This window comes from Palaemon carinicauda, chromosome 1, assembly GCF_036898095.1.
Source record: "Palaemon carinicauda isolate YSFRI2023 chromosome 1, ASM3689809v2, whole genome shotgun sequence".
In the NCBI taxonomy this organism is placed as follows: domain Eukaryota; kingdom Metazoa; phylum Arthropoda; class Malacostraca; order Decapoda; family Palaemonidae; genus Palaemon; species Palaemon carinicauda.
Genome location: NC_090725.1, coordinates 122,855,146 through 122,867,645, shown reverse-complemented (window position 1 = coordinate 122,867,645; position 12,500 = coordinate 122,855,146). Strand labels below are relative to the sequence as shown.

At 31.5% G+C, this 12,500-nt stretch overlaps 1 protein-coding gene across 1 annotated transcript in view; it reads left to right on the top strand.

The window, feature by feature from the left end:
- The first annotated feature begins 2,232 nt into the window (after positions 1-2,232).
- LOC137656818 (uncharacterized) overlaps positions 2,233-12,500 on the top strand; it is a 31,880-nt gene continuing 21,612 nt past the window's right edge. Inside the window, exon 1 of the mRNA XM_068391172.1 lies at positions 2,233-2,309. Within this exon, the coding sequence (XP_068247273.1) occupies positions 2,233-2,309 (77 nt within the window). The remainder of the gene's footprint in view (positions 2,310-12,500) is intronic.

Sequence of the window (12,500 nt, the reverse complement as noted above, 5' to 3'; positions counted from 1 at the left end):
CTGCATGCTTGGTACTCTGGATCTTTTTGCTGGGCTTTTCCTAAGGCGTTGTAATGGAATTCAAGATGAATGGCAGCCAATATGTATCTTGACATGGCATCGACAAAGGAATGCATTTTCCCAGGGACGTGTTCAAGGGTGCAATTGTATTCAGCCACAGCGGACAGGTGTCGGCATTGATGGGGGGACCAGGCATCAGACTCATGCGAAAGTGTGCACCAGGCGCATGTGCTCTATTCGAATGACAAAAGACGTGCCCTTTAAGAAGTAGCAAAAGTGACGAACCGATAAAAGCACCGCCAGCAATTCACAGTCAAAGGTAGAGTAGCCATATTCTGCCTTGGACAGTTTACTGCTGAAGAAGGCAAATGAGTGGGGCGAGCAGAGGACCACCCGCTCGAGGACTACACCAATAGCGACATCGCTGGTATTAGTAGGGTGAAAGACAGTTGATAGGGCATTCTTTACAATGCAGGAGACCACTTCCTAATGGGGATCACACTTCACATCTTTTGGCTTTCCCTTGAGGAAGGCGTAGAGGAGAGCATGAAGTAGCGGTGAAGGCTGGCAAGAACTGGTGATAATAGTTTATCATGTACAAGAATTCTTGTAGTGCTTTAACAGTCGAGGGCAATGGAAACTTCTGGACAGCTGATACCTTCTCAGGGAGGAGCTGGATGACTTCTGGAGTGATGCGTTGCCCTAAGAATAATACTTTGGTGGCACTAATGGTATACTTGTCATACTGTACTACAAAGCCGTTCTGTTGCAGGTGGAAAAGAAAGATGCGTAAGTGACTGAAGTGTTCCTCTTTGGAGATAGAGAACACAAGTATGTTATCCATATATACACTGAAGATGTCATCCATGAGGCGATGAAAAGTAGCCCCAGCATTACGAAGGGGTTGTTGATGGTGTTTGAGGATGATTTCTGGGTTCATGAGCACCTCGTAATACCCCTTCGAAAAGGTCGAGACTGCAGAACACCTTCGCATTGTGCAAGTAGGAGATAACTTTGCTGATGTTGGGGAAGGGATAGTGATCCAGTTCCGTCTGCATGTTTAGATGCCTGTAATCTCCACAAGGTAAGGGTGCAGAGGGCCATCTTTCTTCAGGACAATGTTTAGGGGTGACGACCATGGGCTTGATGCCTTTTGGCAAATGCCAATTTCTTCCATTTTGGCGAAGTCGCCAAATGTTCTGTGGCCAGACTCAGAATCTGGCAAACACAGGGGGACCCGACTTCTTGATATGATGTTAAATACCGTGCTTGGCGGGAACTGTGGGCATTCAGCTAAGTTCTGTATGGAAGACTTCCAGGTACAATGTGAGGAGGTGGTTATAGGCATCCATGGCTGCGCCGATGTGGAGAGTGAGATTAAAGGGGTCGAGTTAAAGAGGTGCTGACGAGTACAAGTCTGCAATGCCTAACTGGCGATGAGCAACATCAACCAGGAGGTGGAAATGGGAGAAGAAATCAGCATTAAGGTTTGTCGATATTACATCAACAACATGAAACTCCCAATGATATTTGGCACTCCAAAACAATAGTGCGAGGGTCTCATACCATAGGGTAGGGATTACAGATCCATTGACAGCTACCAGGTGGAAATTAGCAGGCTTAGAATGACTACAATGTGTCCTGGAGAGTTGCCTTGCTAGAAAATAACACAAATCCCCAGTGTCTACCAAAAACCACACGCCCAAACCTACATGATGTAAAAAGAAAAGATTAGTGATAGGGGAGGCCACCGACATATGTAATTGCCTACTTACAAGTTTTTTACCCAGTGAAAACTGTTCGCACATTTCTTTGCAGCAACCACGAATCTGATATGGTAGTAGCATGATTACAGCTGATGGGCATCAGTGAGGGGCTGTAGAGGTTGGTTGGGGCATAAGCAAGGGCCGTTATGGGATGGGCATCTGTCTTACCTCATTCACATCATCTTCGGTCGATGTCGAATAGTTGTCTTCTTCGTCAGTAATGGAGGCACTAATAGAGATATTGAAGGTGGTGAAGCAACTCTCCATTGTTGCATCGACTTTGGTCATCAGGTCCATCATGGGCAAAGTATCGACATTGGGGATGGCGGCGAGTACATGTTTTGGTAAGCGCTGTACCCTAAGGGCATGAATTAAGTTCACCTCCCAAGGAGAGCCATTTGAGGCAGATTGCAGGCGAGTGAGACTAGTCATTCTCTGAAGGAGAGCGAACCCTTTTGGTCCAACAATGGTCGTTGAAAGAGCTGAAAAATCTTGGCTATACGGGCTGCTGGCGGTGACGAGTACTGCTCCAGGAGTTATGCTGTGAGGGTGTATGCCATAAGGATGTCCACTTGATTGCAAAGCCAATTGTAGAGTTTTGGGAAACTGACCACGGGGATCGCTGTGAAGACATAGTCTGCTTTGGTGCTTGAGCGAGTCACGCCATTGATGCTAAACTGAACCTCACTGCGGTGAAACCAGGTGAATTTCTCAATACTGGCGAACTGTGGTAAATTCATGATGTTGCGTGGATAGAAGAGTCAGGGTCAGCAGGCGGCATCGTCATGCAATAGGGCACAGCAGTGAGGGGGAAGGCGGGAGGGAGCTGATCCTCTGGCAGTCACCAATTGTGCGAGGTGGCTGTTGGGTACTAACAGAGGCAAGATGAATGCAAGTGAGGTTTATTCAACAAGACAATGGGCTTATATACAGATAGTCGAGAGAAAAAAATGACAAAATTCAAACAATACAAAACATGCGATAACAAGCTTAAACAGGTTTCTATTATCAGAGCGGGGAGTGCGTGAGATACAAAAAGCAATAATGTTAGAGGGTATGAGTGTGTATGGAACGCGCGGTACAACAGAAATCCCTCAGTTGTGGTCAGGAAGTTTGTATGATTTGGCTTGATTTTTCAGTAATATATTGTAAAGAGTTGTTGTTGATAGGCACCATAGCGAGTAAAGGGATGCGATATCTAGTGTTCCTGACGGTAGTGTTCTTGGCCCATTACTTTCCATACTATATACACGAGATAGGGTTTGGCCTACAAAATAGTCACATTCCATATGCAGATGATGCTACTCTTTTTGCCTCAATTTCATTTCCTGAGTGTAGATCTGGGTTTGCCGAATCCCTTAACAGAGATCCAGCTAAAATTAGTGCATGAAGCAAATTATAGGGCATGAAGGTGAAATCAAACAAAACTCAAAGTATGATTATGAAGTAGGTGGAGGACAGTGGCTCATCAACACCCAGATCTCTGCAGTTATGATTCTTTTTTAAATATATACATCACCTTTAAAATTTCAGTTGTGATTCTTCAATTGCACATTTTTTTTTCTAATTCTTTCATTCAACCATGTTTCGAGTATTATTCCCCTATCTGGTCTTCAGTTTCTGTCTCATAATTTATTGAACAAAAACTTACATTAAACTAAATTTATTATTCCTGATCAGTTAATTCTTTATGCATGCTGCATAAGATATTTTATAATTCTTACCCACCTATGCATTCAGATCTTCCCAGACAGTAGCCTACCATCCTAGGTATGCAGTTAACCCTAATAATCTAGTAGCCTTTTCTATCATAAGACATACCACTACACAGTAATCTAGAAATTTTATTCTACCTTTGACCATATTATGGAATGATCGTCCTAATCACGAACTTGAATCGGTGGAACTTCTTAAGTTCACTCTCGCTTTGATTGTTTTTATATAAAAAAGGCAGACATAAGTCTCTCTTCATAGTATATGAGATAGATTTATTTTAACATTGTTACTAATCTTATGATATTTTACATTTACTAGTCATTACTTCTGATATAGTTTATTCAATTCCTAACAGGGTTCGTTTTCCTCGTTGGAGCCCTTGCGATTGTGGAATCCTGCTTTTACGACTAGGGTTGTGGCTTAGCTAATAATAATAATAATAATAATAATAATAATAATAATAATAATAATAATAATAATAATAATAATAATAATAAGAATAACAATAATAATAACAATAACAATAACAATAATAATAATAATAATAATAATAATAATAATAATAATAATAAGTACGCATATGTATGCATACATACATATGTATGTATATATATATATATATATATATATATATATATATATATATATATATATATATATATATATATATATATATATATATATATATATGTGTGTGTGTGTGTGTGTGTGTGTGTGTGTAGTTACATATGTGTGTGTGATTGTTTGTACAACTATATATAGTGTGTGACTTTTATTTTAAAGCACTGATCGGATATTCAAATGCCCAAGTTTAGACTCTATACGAAAACAAAATTTCAAATGTGTAATTGGCAGGATCAAATTAGAGCCACGCTAAAAAATATATTCTTGCATTTTTGGTGTTTTCTTGGAATTCTATTCGTATTTGCTGGATGACCAATCTTTATTCACGCGTAAAGACTATGCCCTGCCACAGAAAATATATTTTACATAATCATCTCAAGAACTTTGCCCACAATATATTTTCCCTCGTAAGTAAAATGTAAAGAAAACATTCTACCACAATCAAAGAAACTGACATTTAATGACAGAGTATTAATGTTATTCATATAAAACTCAAGAGGGAGAAAAAAATAATCTTTTATTTACCTATACACGCCTTGATGTGAAAGGATCTCTTATGTTGTTACATTTAAGGAAATGTTTGTATTTCGACATCTTTGTTAGTTAGAACATAGTATATTACAGATGAATTTTCTTAAAAATTTACCATGAATCTTCTTGGACTTCATAGAACTGGGAGAAAGTGTAAAATCTCAACGTCTCCACCTGAGATCATCTCAAATCTTTTATTCATGCCCCTTCCTCTATCTCTCTCTTTAAAGATGATGCCTCAAAAGGCTTTTACGTATGAATGTATATAAGACGACTGATAATTCAAATGCTCTTGATTTTACAACAAAAACAACAACAACAACAGCAACAACAACAATAATAATAAGAGTAATAATAATAAAACAATAATAATAGCTATAATAACAATAATAATAATATTAATAATAATAATGATAATATTATCAATAATATTAATAAAAATATAAATAATAATAATAATAATAATATTAATAATATTAATAATAATAATAATAATATCTAGCGGATCCCGTGTAAATTACACGAAATGACATTTTCAATACTAATTATCTTGTTCCTAACCTATACATGTTTGAATAAAATGTGATAAAATTTGACTTGCATATTTATTTTAAAAAATGAGCAATGCATGAAACATTAACAAAACATCTTTATATACAATATTTCTAGTGAAGGTAGATTCTCTTCTTTGGCCATGAAGAGAATTATTCTGAGGACAAATTTTTACTTTTACACTGTTCATAGACCTTGGTCTTCAGAAGGCTACAAAGTTGTCCATGAGTAAAGCTAGGGTGATCAGAATTATGAGAAATCTTTTACAATAAGAACAGATTAGTCGTTAAACGAAAAGGCCAAGATTAATTTTATAATCTAGGTTATGGAAATTGATAGAACTCAATTTTTTTTTGTCTAATACTTAAAAAAAGTGTCAGGTGCTAAAGACAAAATTGGGAAAACTATATAAGATGTGCTTTGGTTAGGTAATCAATGTCTAATGTAAATTTGTAAGAGTATAACATGAAATTATTTCTGTTTTCTTTAAAGCATGACACACGAGTATACCATGAAATTATTTCCGTTTTCTTCAAAGCGTGACACAAAATAAATCACACACGCTATCGTATTAATATGTAGATAAAATTTTTAACTTGATAATATCAATACTAATACTAATATTATTAAGAATAATAATAATAATAATAATAATAATAATAATAATGATAATGGTAGAAATATCAATATCAATAGTATTAATAATAACAATAATAATATTAATATCAACAACAACAACAACAACAATAATAATAATAATAATAATAATAATAATAATAATAATAATAATAATAAAATTAATAATAATAATTTTGATAATAATAATAATAATAATAAATAATGATAATAATATCAATAATAAATATATTATATTATTATTAATAATATGAATATTAATGATAATAATAATACTAATAATATAACATTAATAATAATAATAATAATAATAATAATAATAATAATAATAATAATAATAATAATATTATTATTAATAATATTAATACTAATAATAACAATAATATTATTAGTGATAATGGTAATAATAATAATAATAATAATAATAATAATAATAATAATGAATAAAATTAACAGTAATATCAATAAAACTAATAATAACAATAATAATAATAAATCAAGAATATTATCAATAATAATAATACTACTATTAATAATAATAATAATAATAATAATAATAATAATAATTATTATTATAATAATAAAAAATAACAATAACAATAATAATAATAATAATAATAATAATAATAATAATAATAATAAAATAATAGTATCAATAATAATAATAATAATAATAACAATGATAATGATAATAACAATAATAATAATAACAATAATAATAATAACAACAATAATAATACTAGTATTCATAATATTTACGCTATTAATAATAATAAGAATAATAATAATATTAATATTACTATTAATAATAATAATAATAATAATAATAATAATAACAATAATAATAACAATAATAACAATAATAATGATAATATTTATATCAATAATATTAATGATAATATTTATATTAATGTTCATGGTATTGTTATTGTTATTATTGTTATTGTTGTTATTGATATTACTGTTGTTATTGATATTACTGTTGTTATTGTTAATAGTGTTATTATTGTTTTTGTTATTGTTTTTATGGGGTCCTTTGACTGGCCAGATAGTACTACATGAGATCTTTCTCTCTGGTTACGGTTCTTTCCCTGTGCCTACACAGACACCGAATAGTCTGGCACTATTCTTTAGAGATTCTCCTCGTCCTCATACACCTGACAATACTGATATTACCAAACAATTCTTCTTCACCCAAGGGGTTAACTACTGCACTGTAATTGTTCTGTGGCTACTTTCCTCTTGGTAAGGGTAGAAGAGGCTCTTTAGCTATGGAAAGCAGATTTTATAGGAGAAGGACACTCGAAAATCAAACCATTGTTCTCTAGTCTTGGGCAGTGCCATAGCCTCTGTACCATGGTCTTCCACTCTCTTGGGTTAGAGTTCTCTAGCTTGAGGTACACTCAGTCACTCTGTTCCATCTAGTTTCATTACCTATTGATTTGTTAAAGTTTTTATAGTTTATATAAGAAATATTTATTTCAATGTTTTTACTGTTCTTAAAATATTTAATTTTTCCTTGTTTCCTTTCCTCGTTGGGCTATTTTCCCTGTTGGGGCCCATGGGCTTATAGCATCCTGCTTTTCCAACTAGGGTTGTAGCATAGTATTTAATAATAATAATAATAATAATAATAATAATAATAATAATAATAATAATAATAATAACAATGATAGTGTTAATGTTATTGTTTTTATTGTTATTATTGTTGTTGTTGTTGTTATTGTTTTTGTTGTTGTTGTTATTAATATCAATATTGTTAATGTTAATATTATTAATATTACCACTAATATCGATACTATTAATATTATTAATATTTTTAATAATAATAAAATAATAATAATAATAATAATAATAATAATAATAATAATAATAATAACAACAACTAAGAGAAGGCATACCTCCACTAACGTGGAATTAGAATTTGTAATTGTTTATCCACAAGGAACTGTTGATAGTCGGGTCCCAATAAAATCTTAAAACATATGATATAACTGAACCCTAAAAATTATACTTTCCAGTCTCTCACAAAGAAAACAATCACTAGTTCTTGGGGTACTTCTTTTGGCAAGGTATGCATATGAATCCATAAAAACTCACGTAATCCTGCAAAGACACAAATAAAAAAATAAAAAAAAAACGAGCAAAAATATAACTCTCTTTGGTGGAGAAAATACAGTAGATATATTTCTAACATTCATCATCATCATTATCATTATCATCTCCCCCTATGCCTATTGATGCAAAGGTCCTCGGTTACATTTTGATATTGCCATAAAGCAATAAATAGTAATAGTTCCGGTATGCTATTAAAAAAAAAATTCTCAATGCTTATATCATAAATAGAAAAAAATTACACTTATCAGCGTTCCTGTTAACACACACACACACACACACACACACACACACACACACACACACACACACACACACTTCTATCATAAAGATAAAAAAAAACTTATCAGTGTGTCTGTCTATACACACACAATATATATACATATATATATATATATATATATATATATATATATATATATATATATATATATATATATATATATTTATACATATAATAAATATATATATATATATATATATATATATATATATATATATATATATATATATATATATATATTTATACATATAATAAATATATATATATATATATATATATATATATATATATATATATATATTTATACATATAATAAATATATATATATATATATATATATATATATATATATATATTTATACATATAATAAATATATATATATATATATATATATATATATATATATATATATATATTTATACATATAATAAATATATATATATATATATATATATATATATATATATATATATATATATATATATTTATACATATAATAGATATATATATATATATATATATATATATATATATACATATACATATAGACACTTACATATATGCATATACAAACATATACATTATATATATATATATATATATATATATATATATATATATATATATATATATATATATATACACATACACTTTTATAAAGTTATACTGACTACCCTTAAAAGATAAAAGTTGAGGATGTTCTAAGTATCAAAGGCTAATGAGAGGAACCATATATATCACAATATCAAATTCAAAGCGCAAGACAAAATGGGTACCCCCAGCTATATGATGAAATGGAAGCAAAAAGAAATGAATAGTAAATAAATAAAATTTGCATTAAAATCAACACACAAGAGATAGGTTGAACAGTTTCAAAATAAGATTTGGGAACAATTAGAAAACACACAAAAAAAACTTGCTAAAGAAAAGATTGGACATGATTGTAAATTTCAAGAGAGGTGAAATAGAATTAGCAGAACTATCCAATGCAATAAACAAACCTAAGGCATTTGTATCCCTAATCAGACCAAAATTGAGGAAACAATAAAGAAAGGAGAAAGCATCAAAGGATGAAAATGGAAATATTGTCATCAAATGGAGTGATAAATATTGCATATGAATCCTATATAATTCTATACTATACGGATATAAGAAATAACTTTAGCTGGTACAAAAAGTAGCAGTACGAGAAGTAAAGAAAGCAATGAAAAGTATGAGAAGAGGCAAGGCGGCAGGAGACCATATCCTAACAATTGATTTAATAATAGATGGAGGAGATTTCATAGTAGAAAATCTGGCTGAACTTTACGCAAAAAGTCTGCAAGAATGCACAATATCTACAGCTTGGAAAACTATCATTACACTACTAGACAAAAATATGAAATTCTGTATTTACAAAGACCATAATTGGCCGAATGGAAAGATAGCTAGACTTTAATCAACCAAGAGAGCAAACAAGCTTTAGAAGCAGGTATTCAACAACTGACCATCTCCATGCAATTCACCAGCTAATGGAAAAATCGTCAGCGAATGATAAATCACTATGAATGACCTTGATAGATTCTGTGTGTATATATATATATATATATATATATATATATATATATATATATATATATATATATATATATATATATATATATATATATATATATATATATATATATATAATCAGCAGTAATGAAAAGCACTTCCAAGACGAGGAATAGTTGAATCTTATGTTAGAACACTTGAAGATATATATACTGGAAGTACAGCAATCCTAAAACTACATAAAAGAATAGTGAGAAAATTACGATTATGAAAAAGGTTAGACACGGAGACCCCAACTCTCCTAAGATATTCACCATGTGCCTTGACGTTTTTTAATAATTTATGTTGGGCACGGTAGGAATTAACATTAATAGTGAATACCTTAACAACTTAACATTTGCATATGTCATAGTTCTATTTAGGGAATTATGGGAAGAATAGAGAACACAGAAATATGGGACTGAAAATGAATGAGTAAATTGTTCGAATTACTCATTCATTTTCAGTCCTACATTTCTGTTCTCTATTCCTCCCATATTTCCTTTCCTCTAGAGATTATTAATGAATAAATATACTTCAGGACAGCCAGTAAGTGTTTCCCTATAAAGTGTTTCCCCATAAGTCTACAAGTGAGAACGAAATAAAAAAAAAAAGAAAAAAAGGACAAGGATACGATGGAGAGTTTTCGGTAAAAACAATAAGATTATGAAATAAAAATGCCACTTTCTCAAAAAATAAAAGTGTTTAGTCAGATAGTCCTACCAGTATTAAATTATGCATCACAAACTTGAAGCCTTTCTAAAGCCTTAGAGCATATGCTAATTACAACTCAAAGAGCAATGGAGTGAATAATGATGGGAATAACAATATGAGACAGAAAAAGAGCAACATGAATACCATAGAACAACTAAACTAATTAGAGGATATTCTAACAACATGTAAGAAAAAGAAATTGACATGGGCAGGGTATGTAATGAGAATGAAAGATTATAGATGAACATTGAGAATAACAGAATGGGTCCATAGAGAATGCAAATGAAGCAGGGGGAAAAAAAACAAGACGACGGATTGCTGAGCTAAGAAAAGACTGGTATAGAAAGACCATAAACAGACCTGAGTAGACGATCATGTCCGAGTCCTTTGGTCTGCAGTGGTCTAGCTGCGGCTGATGATGACGATGATGATATATCTACATCTACTTAAAGTCAATAATTATTGGAATCTTCAAGGTTAGTGTTACACAAATTGTGAATACAAAGTATAAACTTAATGGAGCAGATATCAAGTGTCGTGAATTCAGGATTATGTCAAACTTCAAAAACTCGGTATCGAATATGTGACTATTCTTTTCTCCCCTTCGGGTTCACAGGAATAATTTGACATACTACTTACCATTAGTGTTCGGTACCTTTAACAATTGAAATAGAAAAAGCATAGTTTAAAATTAAGTACAAAACAGCTACCCTATATTAAGATAACAGTATTAAAACTGTTTATTGGCTCAAACGTAAAGCATATACTTACAGCTTTAAAAACTTAAAAGAATCCCTAGTTGATAACTTAAACCAAAACTAAAACCCTTGAATAGCAAAAATCCATACCTACTTTATCGTTGAGTAAAATAACTCTGTCCTTTTAATCTTAGAGTCTTTGTAAAAGCTCTTACACTAAATCCGATATTCGCATATCCGCTTTAAGCCTCAGTCCTACTGAATCAGAAAGGTCAAACAAAAAACAGCAACAGTCTCAACTAACAGATATCTAAATTCAATCAAAATAATAAGAGATTATCTACTCGTTACCCGTAAACCTTGAGTAATGAATCAAAATAGTGATTTTCCATTCGTAGTTCATGCCATAAAAACACCTTATTCGTTAAATCAATCATGCAATAACTGGCGTGAATAAAACTTAGATAAGAAAAAACATAGATAAGAAAAATAAAATGTGAAAAACTAAGTTAGATTCTACGCAGTTTCATACACACGCATTTACCCTAAATTACCTATCTTTGTTAATTATGTTCACCATCATTTTGGCTTGGAGTTAAAGCAAACAAACAAAATATCCATTTAACAAATTTTATAAACACCTTAGTTAAAGGGATAAGTTGACGACGACTAAGCTAGTGAATAAAAAAGGGTATTTTTCCCTTCGTCAATGTTCCCACTTCTTGACACCTTTAAAGCGCCAATTTATGGACATACAATAACGCTAAATTTCCAAGGGGTAAAATATCTTCTAAAGTTTCCCGATCACAATATGGAAAATGTTCAAGTTAAATATTACACATGCAAACTGAAAACCTTGTGTATGTGCTTCAAACTACATCGATTTCCCTTGTACACCAGTGTTAGTATACTGTCCCGAGGGCCACGAAAAAGATTGAAAGCAGGAAAAAAAGAGCCTTTCAGAACAGGTGGCTTACACCTTTAAAAACAAATTCATTACATAGTTAAGGATTGAGAAGCAAATACTTCCGTGAGGTTAGAAAGGTACAATAAGTGCGCACAGAACGCTCTAGAGGTTATAAGACTAAGATGCAATTAGTGCGCACACAACGCTCTTAAAGACATAAGACTAGGGCACTATTAGTGCGTACAGAACACACTAAAAGGCATGAGACTATAGGCACATGTTTAGTGTAACGAACACAAGAGATGTGAGGCTATGGGGCAATTAGGGCGTATATAACACATTGGAAGACACGAGGCTAAGGTGTAATTAGTGCATACCAAAAAAA